Genomic DNA, 21,930 nt, shown 5'->3' with positions numbered 1-21,930 from the left:
AGAATTGGAAGAAGTAGTGGATGACGATAATTGCAATTAAGGTCGAGCCTGATGCTGCTCTGCCACTTTTACACCGGTTGTTGTGTATCGATATTGCAACGATTATCGAGCTTCGAGTAGTTGCTTTGGAGGATTGGGCGATACGTTGTGCGGTATTACGAGTGGTTTTCTTAGTTAGGGGGGTGGGATTGGTATCGGTATTTCGCGGTTTGATGGATGGGGAAGGAATTAGAGAAATATAAGGGTATTAAGAGAGTGAGGTTTTTAGGATAGATTAACGAGATTATTTTCTGTTGATAGAATTTTTATTGTTCGATTCCCTCGATTTTCGAAGTTCGTTAGATTTTATTGTCTTTAGAATTTGTGTGTGATTACATATAATATTTATAATAATGTGACACGTGTTTATTTATCCATTATTCTTTTTTCTCTAACACGAGTATTCGAAATGATTTTATTCCGAGTGTATGTAAATTTTTGAGAAAATTTATTTTCTTTTCAAATTGATATTAACTGTTTAGTTTATTATAACATTTAAACTGTTTAGTTTAGGTAGGATTAGTTACTTTTCTTCTTACTAATTCATCGAATAGTTTCTATTTAATAAATTGTTTCAAATGAAATTACAATTGCATTCGAAGATATTTTTGGTATTTCTAAAATTGATGAATCTGAGTATCCGAAACTAATTAATCATTGATAAAAATACGTAAAATCGTCTGAAATTTATTTCGCTTCAATATATTGAGTTTTTTAAAAAGCTACGTATGATTAAAATTTTATTCGGGGGAACGAAATTTAATACACATAAATGAAATGATGAAAATGAAAATTTAATTTACCGTTCTTGTCCATGTTACTTCTTGAACAAATTATCCCATTGATGAGATAATTTCATATCTCTCTACGTACAATTTTTTTCATTCTCTGTTAAATCTTCTTTATATTTATATTTATTACAAATATAAAATTTTTTAATTCCCCTCTATAATTATATAATTTAATCTCGTTAAACAAAAAAATATAAATATAAATATCGTATCATTTTAATTCACGCGATGCATATATTTGCCAACTTAGATATTCAAATAATTAGAAATCTAAAAGTTATTAAAGATTCATCCCCATACGAAGAGTGCATGCAATCAAAAAGAGAAAAAAAAATATCTAAAAATTGGAGAAGTAATTTCAACGCATAATTTAACGAACGTGAAACAATGCGGAGGAATAGCCGCGACGAGGTCACGAGCTTAAATTGGCGAAACTTGGTGGAACGTAGCGAGAGATGAGAAACGCAAGTAGGACAGACGAAAAATAGCAAAAGAGGGACGAGCACCGTACTCGCATGAAAGAAACGAAGAAGTGCTCTCGTCGAGAATTTATGCGACTCGATGGAGCATTTGAAGTGGCGTTACGAGATATCAGAGGTTTACATAGAAATATTCCTATGACTGAAACTGAAAAGAGAATCATAACGAATGCGAGGATTGCTTTAGAGTTGCGCGTGCCTCGATATTTATAGCGTATTGTTTTAAATTGGAAATACTTGAAATACAAAAGAGCACACACAGAATCTTAAATTGTCCAAATTCGTTCGACGAGGATTTAATGTGATTTATCTTCCAAAACTTTATTTCTGACGTTGAATATTTATTGCATTCGATCAAACCAACGATATTATCAATTCCAGCATTATCTAAACATTTTGCTAAGTTCGATAATAATTCACCACGAATTATTCCTCTCCTCCCCAAGACGTCATTCCTTTCGATCTCTAAACACGAAACTCTTGACATCGTACCGACAAAAATGTGCATAATTTAAACCTGGTTGACCATCGGTATAGCTTATCTGGAGAACAAATGAGCGTGCTGGGGCCGGATACTGCGGAGAGTTCGGTGGAGATGCGCCGTGGCGAAAGTAGAACGTGCCCTGTGCATGGACGAATTCATCTGTGTATAGGTGTGCACGTGAATCTGTGTGTGTGGATGCGTGTGTTACAGCATTGCGGAAAGTGGTTGCGTGTGTACGTGTACAGGTTTTCGAGTTCACGGTGCCGCAGCCTCCTCCTACCCCTCCCCCCATCCTGTTTCCATTGCGATGCGGCTGCACCAGATAGTATGTATCCTCGAGATACTTATCAGCCAATTCTACTTCTGCTTAATATCTTTTGTATTAATCTGTGGCTAAGGGATGTTTGACTAATTTATCCATACGAGGTTGGATTATATAGAGAGCACACGTAGGAGCATTTTCAAATGGCGATTTTTATCGGATTTGTTTTGAGAGAGAGAGAGAGAGATGAAGAGTGTACAGTTTCTTTTTGTTTTTTTTTAAATTTTCGCTTTCCAAAATAAACTGTAAAAAGTAAGATATAGTTTGGATTTCTAAAAACTTGAAGATTTCATTTAATATTGTTGTTTTAATTAAAAATTTTGTAGAAGATTTCTTTATGAGATTCTCTTAAAATCTTTTTTATGATATGTTGTTTACCATATGGTATTTTTCATATGGACAGTAAGTTACATTTACACAGGTAAAAATCTTCTGGCAGGAAGTCAGACTTAAAATACGTGATCCCTTAATACACACAACTTTTCTGGAAACAATAATTTTCAATTTTGCAAGTTACAAACGCAGGCAATGTACAATTTAGTTCACCAGTAAACATTTTATTCTGAGAACATCGCAACGTTGCATTTTGAAATAAAATGAACTGAGAGGTGAAAAGGAGAGAGATATGAAATTGTATGACAAAAAGAATATTAAAATAGGCTGATAGAACTTAATTTTTCTTTATTTTCATGCATTTCTTAGAAGGCAGTTTTCAGTGTTTAGATTCATCTTCATTCATACCTCATAAAACAAAGTGTTTCTAAAATTATATATTTATGAACGCTTTTCTTTTCAAACAGCCAATGGACGTAATCGCGCTTCCTGCCCAACCGGTAATTAAAAGTTTCTATTTTATTAGCTGTAAATGTTTCATACCAATGGTTTCTGTTCCATTGCTTCATCTCAATTTCGAATTTCCTTCGATAATCATTTAACGATAAATTTACTTGCTTTTTTACACTTTTACGATTTTCACTTTTTTCTAAAATATATTTGTAAACACTTTCTCTTTCTCATTTGAACACAATTTTTAACTTTTATACCGAAACTTATTTCTGATAATGATATAAATAATAATAAATAATAATTTATACATAGTCACATAACAATAATTCAATTTACATTACATTATGAGATATCCAAGTTAATATATTTATTATTTTTTTAATTTTATTTGCTATTAAGATCAACAGATATTTATTGAAGAGATTTGTACCGTCAATTTTACATTATTTATAGCTTTATAGCTTTTCAATGTTGCGTACAATGTGTACAAAATAAAGAAAATTGTAACCATGTTAAAGGTTTCAATTATTTTGAAGTTCAATATAAAGTTTTACAAAATTTCGAGCTATGTGCATGTTAAAAGAGAATTGTAAAGAATAAATACAAAATATTATTTTTGTAAATGAAATTAAATCAAATTCCTGTATCGGTTTGTTTATTCCAATATTTTATTTTCATTCTACTGTATCCAACATCCAATTTCGAATACTTTGAAATTCTGTTATCTATGTTTTTTTAATTTTCAGTTTCCCCAATATGGGGAACTCACTTATTCAATTTAGTATTGAAATATTCAGATTTTTATTGACAACAATAATGGATGACATGACGAATAAAGATTTATTTATATTTAACAAAAAAGGCAGTCCTATTGATTGTATAATATACATGTATAATTTCTTTTATTTATTTATAAAAATAAATAGAAGAATGTAATGGATATAAAATAATAATAAAATAGTCGCACTAAACGGGTACAATTTCAATAATTTAACATTTGAAATGATAAAAATGAAAAAATGTATTTTTATATAAAATATAAATTGAATTGAATATTTTTATACTTGATTTTATTTTACAAGACATTTTCAAACATGAAATATTATTTTATTGATAAAACTATTCATAGATAATAATTATTTCATTCATTTGAAAAGAAATTTCACTCGTCATTTCGATTCAAGTGCATTATTCTTGTTCAATTGCATGTTTTTCATATTTATTAAGTCTTCTAGAGACGATATCGTTATAAAATAAAATTTCGTATGAAAATTTTTATTCTCCAATTGCAAATTTTTTCTCTCAAATTGATTATTTATAATCTAAATAATTATAATTATAATTTATCCATGTGCTATAATATATTTATAATATTTATAAATACAACGAAATTCGATATTTTTATTGTTCTCGAAATATCTCGTTTTCGAAAATTTTGGATCTTAGACAAAATTCTTGTTTTGACACAATTAAAAAGGACGATGCACGCGTCATGCAGTTAGGCATATGCAAATTGCCGGGTGCAATTAAGTCTACGGTGCAGTCTGCATTTTTTACATGCCTTAACTTCGGAATAATTAGCGTGCGGTCTAAATGCAAATACCGTAGTAAAAAAGAGACTTTTAGAAGTGGTTACAAGATGCTCGGTGAAGTGGAATTCTAAAAATGTGTGACACATTTTTTTCTTTTTGAACATGATACAATAATTCCGTAGAACAAAATTACGTTATATATTTACAATAGTTCGCAGAATATTTGAATATTCTTTTCAATGAATGATTTATATAACATTCAAATAATATAAAAATAATAATAAATGTAATAATACGTGTAATTGTTAATAATGCAACAAAATACTTGTTAATCTTATCGTAATATTCAATTGTAAACTATCGTAAATTTAATTTTAAATTGTTTAATAAATGTTTATACCCAAATTACAATGGTAATTATTAATTTCTATATCGTGAAACACGAATAACGAATATTAATTGTTCCAATAAATATGTACAAACGTGTGACGAATATTTGATTTATTCGTAATGTTATTACACTGACATGTCTTACAATTAAATTATTGCATATCTGTTTTTGAAATCGAGCCTTGCATATAATTGTTTAATCAAGACATTTCCATTCCAATTTGTTTTACTTTCAGATTGACTAACTAACTAACCAAAATTATCAAAATCAACAATAATTCTGTTGTTCGTATAAATGTTCAAATGATTCGAACTGCGAAATGTGTGTGAATAGTTGTAACACTTTTATTTCACTTCTCTTAATCCAAACGCTATCCAAATGTTCAACGTTCATTCCAAATTTCGTTTCTACAACGGTTAATAATGGACGAATTGCAGAAATCCAGAATCGGCAAATAAAATCCATACCCCCACTATAACAAAAGCCCGAACGATATGAGAACATGGAGTAAACCAATATCGAGCACAAAGCTTCGGGATAAATTGATAAAATTTATACCGTCTATTTTACACGGTTACAAATATCCCCACGCGCAATAATAATAAAACAGTATTAACATCAACCGCAGCAAAACAAACGGTAGTAATACCATTTTCCAATCCCGCCCGACAATCCACGGTCCAAAGGACGCATGAGTAAAGGGGGGATGAAATAAAAAGGGAAAAAGCAGGAAAAAGAGAAAAGAAAAAAAAAAAGAAAGCTTCGTCAGCCTCTTTTCCACGATTTCTCTGGCAATCGACCTCGTACTGGATTAGAACTCGAAACGACGCGTATAAATCGTTTGTATCCGCTTACCATTAGTTTCGCCCCTTTTCGTTTCCGGTTCGCCATGGTTATCCATGGCCAAAAGAGAGAGAGAGAGAGAGAAGGATGAGAGAGTTAGTCGTTAATAATTATCGTGGCGAACGAACTGAAAAGCCCGCGGATTATACCGGTATATCGGGGAGAGCTCGTTACGAGCCGAGGGATTAAGACGCGACAAACGACACTTTATTTTTATTATTTTCGGGGGTGGAACCTGCGACCCCGTATAATTATGCTCGGGAGAGGATTAAATCCACGTTCGAACCTGTGTATCTTACATTTACAGGGGATTAACGCGAATTATAATCTCATTCGCGACTTTTGCCCTTTGCGAGGTTTAACGAAGTTACGTGTAATGAGAAATCAGAGATCGGGGGAGAGTTGTTTGCGCGATTATCATTTATTTGCGCGTGGATTATCGGAAGTTCGCGTGGTGGTTTCGTCGATGATTCGTGGTTGATTGCCCGTGAAATTTGAAATTTTAAAAGGGAAGCCCTTCTTTGTAAAAGGGGGAAAAAAACGTAATGCAATTGTTCTATTTCTGAAATGTGTAATTATGTCATTATCATATAGGATGATTCATATGTATATAAACATACAATTATATCTTTTTTTTTTTTGGTTGAGAAAGAAAAGATTAGATTAGAACACGAATGGTTTGAGATAAAGTAGATTTTTATTAAAGTATCTTTGATTAAAAAAAAAAACATTTACTTTGTTACCGTTGCATGAATTATTTTTGTTTATATACGTATCGTGGAAATCCATTTCACAACAGGTATGACGGATATATTTTGTAATCGTTTTATTAAATTATAATATGTGCAATTCTTTTTCAGAATTATTTTTTAAAGTTTTAATCAATTAATCTCAAAGATTCTCAAATTCTTTTTAATAGAAATTTCATGCTTCGTACTTTGCTCACCTTTCCATTCAATTCCTTCAATTTTAAAAGATCAAAATTTTAAGAAAGATTTCAATCACGTTTCAGTTTTTAATCTATTTCTCACGATACCACGAGTCTATCCAAAAAACCGGTTAATTCACGTCAAAGTAACCTTCCTTTTTTTCCCCCGTATCATTTCAGGGGAAGGAGATGATTATCTGACCATATCTCTAAGAGACGGAGGGGTGGCCGTGGGCATGACTTTGGCCAAAGGGAGATTAGATCTGCACATAAAGCCTGTTCGAGTCCGGTTCGACGATAATCAATGGCACAGGATCATCGTTCACAGAAAAGTTCAAGAGGTGAGAAAATTCATTCGTCTGATTTTCGTGAATTTGCTAAATTTAAAAGACGGAAAAAAAAAGAAAGAAAGAAAGATATCATCATCCTGATCATTTATTGTTATTTACTGACACTTGCCTTTCACATTGTTACGTTTTATAAATTTCAAGTTTGAATATCTATATATTTGGAATCGAATGATTTAATACGAATTATCTTCGTATTTTCTTCGAAATGACATTCGTTGTACAATGCTTCCCTTAAAATAATTCTAATTCTGAATTATTTTTTATACAGCAAGTAATTTATGAAAAATTTATTGATTTATTATTATTATTAGAATATTTATTTATATTTGTTTATGAACATCTTTTTAATCCGATATTAATTTATTCGATTCACTTGTGACTGTAATTGGAAACGATATAATTTTAAATACTAGACAGTTATAGTTAGAAAAACAGTCTAAAAATTATTATAGTTTTAGAGACATAGAAAACATTCGACAAATCTCTACATTAAATACAAAAATTGATCTCTTATGAAGATATTTTATAATGATAACAATGATTCGTTTGACTAATTTTATATTGCATTGATTTAGTAATCGAAATCATGAATTTATACGATTCTTCACTTTTAGAAGAGCTTTTTCTCTTTACGTTGAATTGAATATTTTAAATCGTTCGCCCGTGCACGTGCTACCGTTTGCTCGATGTTTTATTCAGCACCGAAACTGAGTAATAAGCTTCTTGTGCGCATCGTTTCTCGATTGAGGTTTTTTAATAATGAATATCGAGGAAGAAGGAGTAACGCTTAACAAGTTTGCAAAGATATTTAAAGAGTGGTTCAGTTTTTCTGGATTCATAAACGAGATTTTCCTCTGGATTGCGTGTTTTTCTCGCGTAAATTTATCTTTTTAACAATTTGTTTGCTCTTTTATTTGTTGAATTAACGCAATTCTGTACAATACTGTACACACAGCACAATGAATTTAATAATCTTTAAAACAAGATATGGTATTTCTGAAAATATTTGAACAATATTCCAAAAAAATTATACAAATATAAAATATAATAAAAAATTATATACTTATAAAATTGTATAGTTAAAAGAATTTATGATGATGATGTCAATTAATTCTCATTATATTCTATATTACATATTCTTTACTTTTTAAACTTAAATAAATTAATTATTAATATGTAATTAATATATTTTCATAAAATTGTTAATGTTTTAAAAAGATAATATTATAATTATTATATCATACATATATATAAAAGCTATAAAATATTTATTGCAAAGATATATCAAAACAGAAAATATATTAATTTATATTAATAAATTTTTCTCAATTATATTTTATCATCATACACTATCTTTTCAGTCATTTTAATAAAATTCCGTGATAATTTTGATAGAATTCCAAAATACTCAATTAATATTTAAAATATTTATATTTCAATACGTTTTTCCAAAGATATATTGTGAATCACAAATCAATTTTCCCATCTCAATATAAAAACCAGATTCAATATATATTTCATTCATCGTCCAAAAATTGACACAATCCAAATTTATATTTAGTTTCGATATTTTAAATTCCATCCTTGTAAAATATTTTTATCTCAAAGTCACAAATCATTTTTTAACAAGTCAACCTTTCCAACTTTTCCAATACTCCTAGACACGAAATTAAACTCATATATATATACAGTTCAGTGCGCTCACATTCAAAAAATTGACAACAGTACGCAAAGATGGTTTCTGTTCCTCGAGTATTGGTTGCATCGAAGCTCGAACTGCCAAACAAGGGATATTTCATGAAATATTAATGAAAGCATCCTCGCTCCCCGACTTTCCCTTTGATCTCTTCGATATTCCTTTAGAATTTCGTGGACCCCGCAAAATTCTTCCCCGTTCGAGCGTGAACGAGGGAGAATTGTCAGCAGACACACGGAGATATTAGTAGATGGCCCTCCCTCCAACCATGTGGATCGAAAGCCTGTTTTCCAATAGATGTCGCGTTCTCAATTGAAAACACGTCGATACGTGTTATTGTCGAGCCGGTTCGTTAAATTTTATTGTGTGTATATCTGCTCTCCTTGGCTGAGACTTTATCGACATCGAGGAATTTTATATCATAACAGGGTTATACGTTCATTTTCTACGTTTAACGATGTTTAATCTTTTTGTTTCGATATTAAACAAGATGATACATTGAAGACGTGATATTTTATAAATGGAAGAATATTGAAATCATATCCATCGTTTTTGAATTGTTTCTTGGTCGATGAGAGATAAAGAAATTTCTTTTTTTTGAATAAGTGGTAAGTTTTAAATTATTTTTCTTCGAATAATTTGGAAAAATTTCTGGATAGATTTATTTCTCGAAAGTTTATTATAGCTATTATTACGATTCATGATAGTATGAATTTTTCATTTTTATATTCTTTATATAAAATAGTGTATAAAAATGTTAACAACTCCTACTTGTAATGATTTTAAATTTAGAGGCACAAAGAATATTTATGATATAATTGTTTAAGTTTAATTATTCTATAAAAAGATTTTTATATTTAGAACATTAAAACTAATCTTATCACACGAACGTGTATTTTTTCTCTAAATACAAATTTTATATATCGTTTCCTATATTCATCTCAATAAAAAAGTACATTTTTATTAAACTTTCAAGAACACAAAATATATAAAATGAATAAACGTAATGAGACTGACTTCTACCTCTAAATCTTACAATAAAACATATTTTCTATTTATGTTTATTAAATTTATTAATTATTTAGACCACATTATCAAATCACAATAGAAAGAACAATTTCCTTTTACCTTTCATTTATATTTAAAATACTTTACGATTAAAAATAATTCGTTGGACAAAAATTGAGATTGACAAGAAATAGTTCCTTTAAACTATTTATTAAAGTAAATAATCGCTAATATTTGAGATCGAAGATAATAAAAAAAAATAGAAAGAAGGAAGTCACGTTGTGTCTCCGTTATGCGGCTACGAAAGAATCAACTTTCCCCCCATCGACACTCTAAACGATCTCCACGAGCCCTCGTATTAACCTCGTTAAAAGCGGAAACACGGCGTACTCGGGTCGATTTCGTTGTCCAGCGTTGATGTCCCGAAGCAAATAGATCGGCGAACGGATGTGAGAGCAATATCGTTAGTGTGTCCTGGGTATACACCGACATTCATCGTGTATTACGCGCCATAGGGTCGGTAATGCAATTATTTACGCGTTAACATGGCGCGGGAGGGGAGGAGAGCCCAGTGCCGGTTTGTCGATTTAACGCCATCGTGTATTCGTGATCGTCGAATCGATTTTATTCGCAATGGCCAATTTTTCATTTTCGAGGCAAATTTGTTCATTGTCTTTTTAAGAGACATTATTAAAAATTCGAATTTGAACAATTAATTTTCGGCAAATTAGAGTAAGTTTCATGAAAATCTACGTATATAAAGTTCGATACGCTTATAATATATTTCTTTTCATATTTTTAAACGTAACCTTGCCACGAAGACGAGGCGAAACTCTCCGTATATTCATTAAATTAGAAACAATAGCTTATGATTCCAAACTACTGATCTTGGACATAATATTCCATCATAAAAAGAAGAAAATAATCGTCAGAATGATTTCGACCCTTCTTATTACAAAATTCCATTAAATGCGCGCAATAAATTGAATAATTTCCCAAGCACAAGAACGGGAATGACATTTTTCATCTCGTTTCACGATTCGGCAAACTCGAGCTTTCCGTCACGGTCATCCCCCCCGTTCAAGAAATCCTTAAACGCATCGATCGCGGCCGATTACGTAGGAACGGTCGAACGATCGAGGGGGACGTTGGGGAAATTAACCGGAGTGCAGTTTGCCGGGAGCATTAGTGCGGGTTTCTGCATGGCATTGGTGACCTGATTCATGCGGGGGATAGCTCCTTCCGCATCCGCACCCCTTAAATCGTTGGCGTGCAAGCAGCCGCGATGCATTCCCCGCGCGGCTATCTCCGATACAAGATAACGGATAGCCGGCCAGAAATAGATAGGCCTTCCAAGATCCTCTTCGCGGCAAATGAAACGCGATTATGTCCCAAGTTGGACGGCGAACGAGTGTCACGGGCGCGAGAAGACGCTTTTCACGTTTCTTTGTGTTTTATTTCCTAGGTTTTGTTTGATTTTCTTACCGGCCAGAATCTTATCTTTTATAACGAATATATGGCGGTCACGTTCGACTTAACTTTGGGCTCGAGGGTGAATCACTCATCGATCAAATAATAGATGGATTGTGTCGATTAACTTGGCTTTCAACAAAACTTGTTATTTGATAGTGGAAAAAGGAAATTTGCCTATTTTTAGACTTTGGAGCTTTGTTTATCGCGCGAGAAACGAGAATACACATTTCTCTGGGGTTATCTGTTATCTTGTATCGGCGATAGCGCGGGGAATGCAGACACTGTCACGATACACAATCACGATTTAAGGATTCCGGATTCTGTCGCATAATGCGAGCCATTTTATGGATTCATGCCACTTTATCTATGCGAGTTTCCAGTAAAATTAGCATTAAGATATTAAAAGCAATGATATACGTAAAATGTTTAAAAATCTTTTGGAATTAAATATAAATTCGTGGTACATATATATATATGAATTGATCGATATAATTTCCATATATTATAGATTTTTACATCTCCAAAACCAAAGCCAAAATAAATAGAGTTACATCAAGAAATATAATAACAATTCTTTTTTCTTTCTTTTCACAAAAAAAAGACAAAACTTTCTCGATGGATATTTAAATTACTCATTTTTCTATTAAAATTATTATTATTTAAATTTTTCTATAATATAATATAAAGAAAACTTCGTTCCAAACGGTCGAATTATAACGAACAGAAACGAGCTCGATCCGAACGGGTCGAAATTTTCGAATATACCAAAGTTCCACGTCTTCCGTTGGCATACCCAACTTCGATCGTAAATAATAGCGGAAACAAAAGCATATACTCGAAGAACGAATTTCTACATCACCGCAAACTGTCTGTCGGACAGACCACCAGCGTGGCCGGAAGCCACGGCAAGAAACTTGGAACTCGAGGGGTAAAGTTTGACAGTTTCAATCTAACCGGTCGGCCTCTGAATGGTACGCAGCCAAGTTCACCTTCCTTGATAACTAGTTCACCGCTTCCTCCTCGACCTGTGCCGTCTTTTCCATTACGAAGTGGCGAGGAATATCGTGAATATCGTTGCACAGAACAATATTCCTGTATACGAGTTCTCGCGAATCTTGAGACGCGTGGAACGGAAAGGGGACGATGATGCATGAAACATGGATTCCGGATTGATTTTTCCGGGGAACGAGATATTTTATAATATAAAATTTTATTCGTATATTCGTTCGTTCTTCGCAATTCGATATATATTCGTGAATTAATTAAAGAAAGGATTAGTGATTCTTTTCTACGCGATGAGAGTTTTAGAATTTTAGTTTAAGAATTATTTTTTTTTTTAAACAATTACGTATTCAAAGAGAGTCGAAATTTATTTGACGATCGAAATGAAAAGGAAAGAATATTTCGTTCGTTCTTCGCATATAAAATATTCATTCTCGTCGTGAAATTTTTTTTTAATAACGCGAGAGAAAAGTTCGCGTCAAAGTTTGCTTCTAAAGTGTTATATAATTGTTGGTTGTCAATTGATATCGCGTAATACTGACCCTTTGATTATCGATAATTTCACGTTTATGCGAACTGACACGTTGAAACAACCTGTATTTACGCGAACTTATGGCGTATATATGATATCGAAATGGTGGCAATGTTCGTGTTTCACTCGATAATTGCTCTTGTTTCCTTTTTCATTGCTGACCACTATCAAAGTGGTATTGTGAAACAAAGTGGGAAAATTATCGTTCTTTCTCGTCAAAAGGATTCGTACGCCAATGTGTTTCCTTTTCTTTGAATTAACACGTTACGTGCTGACAATAATTTCACGTTTGATTTAATTAGGAATTTCTATTTTGCGTCAACATTTTTCTATTTCTAATAATTTTAAATAATTTCGCTTATTTTATTTTGAGTTAAATCGTTCAATGAAGAATTAGTAAAGATATCTAAATGAAGTATCAAATGTGTATTAATAAAAAATATGTGTGAAGTCGAATGTGTAAACTTGGTCCATAATTGTACAATAAATTTTCATGAAATGCGCGGTTGTTGAATAAAAGATCATTGGGTGCACTTTAAAGGACATTAAAGCGTTTTCTCAGTCCGGCCATTCGAAACTTCGACTAGTGCATAAAAACTTTGCAAACTTTGGAAACTTTGGAAAGTTTTATTTTTATGACGCGTTCTGCGAAAAGTGTAAATAAAGAAAATAATTAAATATTCCGTTTTTTAGACATTGTATACTTAATTTATTACGTTCGTGCCTCTGGTCATAACTTTTTACCACTTAAATGAATGAAATATATTTTTATTATTATAGCTAAGAATCCGATTAATTGTTTAAGGTGTATTTAAAGAAAAAAGTAATAATAAAATAATAATAATAATAAATAATAATAAATAAAATATTCGAGTATTTTTATTATTTAATAATAATATAATTTAAAAAGATATCAATGAATTATTGATAAAGTATTTCAAAAGCTTGTAATATTTCCAGAGCAATAATATCGAGTTTCAATATCAAACGTTATATTATTTATTTACAAATTTTCTTCTTCTATTCCCCACCAGAACTTTTACAAATTTGAAAGACAAAATTCGCCACGAGCGCAATATTGAATCCCAACCAGAGAACCAGAATCAAAGTTTTATCTTCGAATTTCTCAACTTTCCATCAATATTATCATTTCATCCCTACATCTCGCTTCATTGAACACTCTTATCGCGTCGAATATCTCATTTTCCCCTCGTATTACGAATATTTCCCAGGGAAATTATGGAATACGCGGCATACTTGTCGATTGGCAGTCGATCTTTCGATCAAAGAGACGCGCATATCTCCAGCCCGGGTATGTCAATAACGGGGACGTCTTTCGCGCCATCTGCGAGTCGCCTCTTCATGATTGATGAACCAGATCCCCTGACATCGAACGATTATACCACGGCTCTACGCGCCAGATAGAAATATCGTATAAATATCGACGGAAAAAGAAAATTTCTCCTGTTCTGCGAAAGGGAATACTTCCGATATTTCTGTTCAACGTAAAGAATGTCTATTAATATATTGATAATTCGAGAAGCTAAAGCAGATAAGCTTATCAATTAAGCTTATCATAATTGAAGTTTGTCATTTGTAATAAGTTCTTAAGGATCGAACGTATGCTAATAAGATCAAATATGAAACTATTACTTAAAATATACTTTTTTCAATATGTTACGTAAAAGATAAAGTATAAAATTGTAATAAGATTGTTGTTGTAGAAAAAAATCCTAAAGAACGGACAAAAGTCTGGGTGTTAGCACTACTGGTATGTTTCATTTAGAAAAAACTGCATCGTGTGTAAAGTATATTTGCAGCGGAAATTCCGTCGTTGTAGAATTAATTGTGGCACAGAGGGGAAGGCAGGTCTCTTTCATTCGTTATTCAGGACTCGCGTTTCTTGGCTTCGTCCCTGGGAAAGATTCGCAAAATAGTCGACGCTCTCTGTATCCGTCTGAACGTTTTCGAGTGGATATTTCATAGACGCTTTTCATAGTCGTTTTTTCGTGTCTTTTATTAATCTCGCGAGACGCGTCTTAAGCTCGATGAATGGAGGAAACGATTAAAGGAGTGCAACGTGAAACGATTAAAAGACGGTATCATCGTCTTATGTATAAAAACTCGTCTGAGTAACTGGAATTTCCATCGAGCGAATACTTTAAGCAAGATTGCAAGAGATAGCCTCTTGAGATATGGAGAGTTTCGTGTAAAACATTCGTGTTGATTTTTCTAAATTTCTTGTGAATGCATTTCGTCGGTAGAATTCTTGTATAATTGGAACGTGTTCAAAAATATTGATGATCGAAAGATATGTTAAAAAATATTTATACTCATCAATAAAACTACAAACATATAAACATTCTTAAACTAAATTATCATGTTATTTGTATTAAAACAATATCTTTAATGATAAATAATTCATAGACTAAATAATTTATCATTTGAATATTCATAAATTCAATCATATAATAGAAAATTTTTCGGATACTTTTAAATGTTTTGCAATATACGATAGTATTTGTTGCAAATGAGTTACTCTTAAAGAAGGATAAATGTCTATATTTTAATTTGGATATCATAATGTAATGTAAGAAGCAAATCGTATATTTTTTTGAAACTGGGTCGATTTGGTTTTCATATTAATGCATATTTTAAATAATACGGTACTGAATATACAAAAGAACAATTTTATGGAAATTGCATTATAATTTATTCCACCAGTAAGTCAACAAGTGAAATTCCGCTGCAGAAATAGCATACTAATGAGATTTATTTTAATTCACAATATATCATTTTCATAAAAATTGTTCTTTGATATACCATTCATGACAATAGATTGACTTGTTGACCAAAATACATTTATGTAAAAGAAAAAATGCATATTTTCGCTTTTATGAAATATATACAGAGGACACACAAAATTTATTTCTTATTCAGAAAATCATTTGTAAAGAAAAATTAGCAATCAGATTTCAAATCAGCACTCAAGATTTTCATTCAGTTAATGATTTCAATAATTTTCTCATTCTAAAATTCTGATCTTGAAAATTAGTAACAATAATGTTAAATATTGGTGATTCGACTAGATTTAAAAATCTTTTGATTGAAAAATAATAAAATTTAAATTTGCCTTTAAATTGAAATACAATTGAATAATATCAGAATTACAGAGAATATTGTTGACAATATTTCTAATTATATATAATCTTCACCTACGAGTCTCCATAAACTCAAAATAAAATAAAAAACCTTCCAGAATATCAACAATATTCCACCGTCGTCAAAATACGTCCAATTTTCACTTTTGACAGACAAGAGTTCAATCTCCCCCAATATTCTCTCTCCCTTTCATCCTCCCTCGACGCGTTAAAACCACCCCAATTTCTTTTCTCCGCCGTATCGATGATCTCGTCCCTCTTTTTTTTCTTTCTCGTACGAGAGACGAAGTTTCAGCAAGTTTCCTTCGCGACCCTTGGCATTCATGCTTTCCCCACGAGGAAAACTCGCCCGAATCTTAGCCGTCGATCGCGTGTGTACGCCCCAGGTGGCTACAGTTTCCGCTCCGGGCTAATGCAGTCGCACGGCGCGCGACAGAGAGATTGGGTGTCTAGACACCCCCACCACCACTGTTGCAGGTGAATTCGAGACAAGCTGTACTCGTTAAAGGTGAGAACAGCGCTGGAGATCGGGGGTGGAGTAGGGGCACGCGCGTGTCACTCGCAGGCGAAGCGTGAAGGCGCGTCTAGGAGATTGTTTTCAGAGAGAATAGGATCGAGGATACGTTGGGAATGGATACCTTGCTTTCTTCTGGGTTGCGTCGAGCGAGTTGCTTTGTTGATTTATTTTGTAATTGTTTAGCATGTGTTGTAGTAGATGGATTAAGAAAGTTTTACGATGTGTGGAGAGGATTACGAAACTTGGAAGACGCGTGGAGGAGCGTGTTTAGATGAGTATCTCTTTTCGAAGTATATTCATAAGCGATTAAAAGATTAATACTTTGAGGTGCGATCAAGAATTATTGAGAAATTTCAGGCGATAAATATTTTATTTATATCGAAAGCAAATGGATTATTCGATAGTCGATTAAGATTTCGCGTAAATTGTAATTAGAATTGCATTAGAATCTAATTAAAAGAAGTAATATTTATCTTAAAATTTCTTTTCTACCTCTATAATTTGCGAGTTAAAATCGGAAAAGATTGCCTCTTTCGTTACACGGCGTATCCTCAAAATTCAACCCATTGGGAAAAAATGCATTTGCATGCTTTTAAATAATGGAATACATTTTAGCGCGTACTCGTAAAAAAAACCTCGGAAAATTTCAGAAATAAATTCCTCTGCCCAAATATAAAAACCAAAAAAATTTCTTCAATTTAAATCGATATCCAAGCGAATTCCCTTCATCTTTTTATTCTTCCATTCTCGAATTCGATCGAGAATTTCGCTGCTCCCCTCTTCCGTTTTTCCTTCCCCCTCCACACATACGTTCTCACATAATTACTCGAACGAAAAAAAAGCGTACCCAATACGCGAGGAAGACGTCGGTATTTCGCCTGGGTATGGATTTTCATCTGCCCACCCCCACTCACCCCCTTCGGGTGAAACCGAGCGGAGATGGCACAATTCGATACGAAAATTCAAGGCATTTCCAAGTTTCCTCGGCGGCGACGAGGGATCGGTATCGATGCATAAGTTGAAACCGATTCGCCTTTCGTTGATTTATAGCTGGCCGAGCTTGGTCGACAGGATATACACACGAAATATCCCTTTCCGGTCCCCGTTCGGATGAATGTGTCACCGAGCGTGGCTCTGAGTCGTTGCTTCCGGTCGCCGCGCTTTTCCTTCGATGTAAAGAAGGAGAAAGAGAGAGAGAGAGGGAGGGGGGGAATGGAGATTGGTATTCACGCCGATGGAATACTCGCTTGGACACGTGAGAGATCGCACAATCTTTCTCATGGCGAGGCTTTAACTTGTAACTTGGGTATCAAAGGGTTATTTTTTGGGGATGGAAGAATATGGAACGATCTAAAGGTTGGATTTGAACGAAGTTTTCTTTTCTTTTTTTTTTATCGAGTGACGAGAAATTTAGAGATGTCAGAGATGAAATAAAGGAGATTTCTGGTTGTATTTTAAGGAAATTGTTTTATTTGGAATGATGTTCTTGAAATTTTCTTTTACTTTTCTCGCAAATAGTCAATTAATGTTTAATTTGGCCAGAATTAAGGTTAAATCTCTTCGTGTTTCTTGTAAAATGAAATTAAAAATGTATTAGTTATATACATATTGAAGTAATTTAATTAATATCGAAGAATATTAACAGGGAAATCTGACTTTAATCTCTTATTGAAATCGCGCTTATCATCTGATATAATTAAACTAAATGTATGTCTTTGTACATAAGCTGTAATTTACTATTGCATGTGTATCAATAATGATTAATTACATATAACGATAAAATATTGATGAATATACAATTACGTTATGCTATAATGTTTGTAAATGTAATAAATCAACGAAATTAGTATACGATCACCGATATTCATATCAGGTAATGATATTTGATTAATGTCAAACATCACGTATATTATCGGTTATCTAGAATCCATAAATGTGCTAAAAATATCTGAAACGCATAGTTCTTACAAATTTCACGTACGATAAAAAAAAACAATTTTAATTATTCATTTATCTAAATTATCTTCTTATTTTTATTTATCATAATTTATTTGAGTTTATAATTCGTTACAATTTATATGTATATATATATTTCTATAACAGAATTTCTTATTTTAATAAATATAATTGAATCATCGATCATACCGTATAACATCAACTTCATTTTCTCGAAGAGAATAAAAATAAAGACAGAATCTTCTTATTAAAACTTGCCAGTGAAAATCTCTTTTGTATTCCTAGAATTCCACATTTTAACGAAAATTCCCTTGCCAAAACGTAATGAATTTGATCGAACTTCATCACAGCGACTTCATCAGCGAATTTCATCGCAAACCAGCGAAGCGGATAACCGATCAGAAGTGAACAATGGAGTTGCCAAGTTGAGAGTCGACAATATCTTATCGTGATGTTAGTGTTACGCCATATCAAATTCTATCTGATGTATATACGTAAGAAAATCACCTAAGTTCGAAGCTGAAATTTTTTTTATCTAGAAAATTTCTCGCGTTAACAATATGTCAGTGAGATGTATAATTAATTTTTTTTTATTAAAACTTTAATTAACATTTGTTGATATTAGCAATGATTTTTTTTTGATCAACTTTCTAATCATTTGGATTCAAAATCATGTTAATATTTTATTTTATTTATCCTTAAAAGACAACAAAGAGATTTGATGAATGTTCAAAAAATAATTATACATTGTATAAACAACGTTATACATCGTGACATTTTGATTAAGGAAGGACGATATATTCTTGAATATTTTAATCTTTGTATGTATATCTTTTTATTTATGTTCTAGTCTTCGATTATCTGATATAAGATAAATATCCGATTGTAAATGAAGTTGGAAAGATATATCTATTTCTCTTTTTTAAGTTTCTTTTTTCTTTTTTGATAACATTTATTTTCCTACGTTAAAGCAATAGTATAAATTCGAACGAATAAATTCAAGACACAAAGATAGAAGGACAAAGTATATTTGTGAAAATAGAACCTGTTTTGTCGTAGGAGAAATTATAAGAAAAAAGGGGGAAAAAACTTAAAATTTGTAAATTTAAACTAGAAAATTAAATGACTAAAAGTATGAAAATAAAAAGAATAAAACAAAATTTTCCACTTTCTTTAAATTTAAGATAAAGTCGTTCTAGGGATAAAATAAAACATTTAAAGTAAAACATTAAAACAAAACAAAAGGAAAAAGAAACGGAGTAGAAGAGTATTATTTAATTATTGTTACTACTTTATATTTTTACACTGTTTTTCTTTGAATTTATCGCAAAAAAATTCGCCAACATTAATCAAAATTTCTTTTTGATATTTAATTTAACAAATTTTACATTAATATTCAACGAACTGGCTCAACTGTTCCGTATTTTTTACAATTGCGAAAGAAAAAGATTTTGTGCTGAAACGAGGACAATTCGTTTCAAGAGGAAACGTTATTATTCGAAAATTGGGTCAACGAGTAGTAGTACCAATTTATTAAGATCAATATGTAAATTACATTATTTTTTTTTATTTGCCACAATTTTCTAAAAACTATTTTTATGAATGAAATATATATATATATATTTCATTCATTTTTATTTTTCAGTCAATGAATTTCTATATCATGGAAAATTAAGGAAAAAATAAAGAAAATTATTGGAGATATTTAAAAGAATATTAAACAACAACTCCATGAAAATATATAAAATATTTTAAATATTTATTATAAAAGATAAATACGTCATATCGTAATATATTATATATTTTGAAGTGTTTTTTTTATTATATTTTATATTTTATTTTTTATTATCATATTTTTATATCCGATATATGAAAGTACTTCTAAATTGTATAAAATATAATGTAGATCTAATGATTCAATATTAAAAATTATAACAATTTAAATATTTTTACATTATAATAATATAAATACTTTCAAACTCTACTAATGAAAACGAATTAAACAAATAAAATAAAATAAATTCTTTAAATTATCATTTAACAATTAAATATCTTTCTCCTATCGCAAAAATATTTGCCACGTTAAATCGACCAAAAATTATTCCATTATCGATACATCATCCCATACTTTTATCAATTTTATATTTTTCGAACGATAAAAAAATTCCAGCTGAACCAAAGAGACGGAACAATTTTGAAGCCGCCCTCCATTTTCCCCCATCCCACCTTCCGTCCGGAAATCATGGACGAAAGTTACAAAACAGGGAATCGCGGTGAATGTAAAAAAGCGCGGCCATTAGCAGAAAGCACGATGTGGAAGCTCAGAAGACAACTCAGCCTGGGTATCTAATTCCGGTGTACACAGAAGTTCGGCCATCGTAACGTCGAGGAATACGTAAAATGTCCCTGTTTTTTCCTTTCTCTCTCTCTCCCTTTCGAGCATGTCGAGAACCGTTCCAACATCGCAAAACTTCTTATGATAATCACGAAACTTTTTCGTAGCTTCCCACGATCGGATTCTCGAAAGCCATCTTCGTCGATGCGTCTGCAAGAGAATGACTTTTGAATCTCAATGCTCCCTCTTTTGTTGAATCGAAATATAAGGGATGTTGCAAAATTGTTGGACGAATCTTAAAATCTGAATTGAAATTCATATAAATATAATAAATGTAAATCTTGTGTTTATATATTCATTTAAAATCACACATTGATTTTAGAAAAAAAATAAAAGGTGAAAATGTTGATTGAAGCTGAATTATTAACTTACGTGTAATTTAAGTTTGTATATTATATGAAGAGAGTTTATTTTGGATTCTAGAATCGATTCTTTAAAGATATTCCAGGAATATTTTAATTTTTATAAATATAATGTTGAGTTAATGATGGAACCTTGATCGAAAATACCAGCAAATCAATTTATACAACCAGAAGATCATTAGTTTAAGAGATACTTTTAACTTCATAATATTAGAATGTGGCATAAGTAAGATAAATGATCGAATCGATGTATTTATCTTTGTGCTATTTGATTCCATTAAATTAATCAATCCTTTCTGTTTTTTATTTCAGATATCCTCCATCACCAGCTTTTGCAGGGTGAGTAACTAACTCGTTTGCCAATTTATTGGATATTGATTTTTCTTTTTAATTTAATTTGCAAAATGTGATATGCGTGGTATCACAATAAAGTATTATAGAAAACTATAGTATAACGTATCACGAGGAAATTACTATTTTTGTTCAATTATTTCAAAATTAATTATTTAAATAATTTCTATCAACTTCTCGAACAATTTTGTTCTATAAAGGAATCGTTGCTATAAAAATTACAATAAGAGACACTTATTTTCATGATTAAAAATAATAGGAAAATATATATATTCTCATCGTATCATTAATTTTATTTATAAAATCATTTTCATCCAATTATAATAATTATATCATTCTAGAAATTCGTAAATGAACGAATATCACGTCGAGTAATCTGCACACGTATTTAATTACATCTGTATCCAGATTTAGCGAGCGGAAGAAATGCATAAAATGATGAGATTCGTGTGTTTTCATTAACGAATTCACGATCTGGTAATCATAAATACGGGAGAAAGAGAGAGAAAGAGCACGTTGAATAAAAGCTTTC

At 31.4% G+C, this 21,930-nt stretch overlaps 1 protein-coding gene across 14 annotated transcripts in view; it reads left to right on the top strand.

Annotated features, from left to right (window-relative positions):
* Nucleotides 1-21,930, top strand: part of LOC108001332 (neurexin 1) — a 394,345-nt gene that overhangs the window by 164,362 nt on the left and 208,053 nt on the right. For 8 of the 14 annotated variants that reach the window (XM_062075807.1, XM_062075808.1, XM_062075809.1 and 5 more), the window contains 3 exons: nt 2,916-2,948; nt 6,776-6,936; nt 21,360-21,386. In XM_062075807.1, coding sequence (XP_061931791.1) covers nt 2,916-2,948; nt 6,776-6,936; nt 21,360-21,386 — 221 coding nt within the window. The remainder of the gene's footprint in view (nt 1-2,915; nt 2,949-6,775; nt 6,937-21,359; nt 21,387-21,930) is intronic. The other 6 variants (XM_062075805.1, XM_017062276.3, XM_062075810.1 and 3 more) reach the window with 1 other exon arrangement.

This window comes from Apis cerana, linkage group LG5 (assembly GCF_029169275.1).
Source record: "Apis cerana isolate GH-2021 linkage group LG5, AcerK_1.0, whole genome shotgun sequence".
Taxonomy (NCBI): domain Eukaryota; kingdom Metazoa; phylum Arthropoda; class Insecta; order Hymenoptera; family Apidae; genus Apis; species Apis cerana.
The sequence above is the reverse complement of the archived record's forward strand: the minus strand, read 5'-3'. Positions and strand labels throughout refer to the sequence as shown.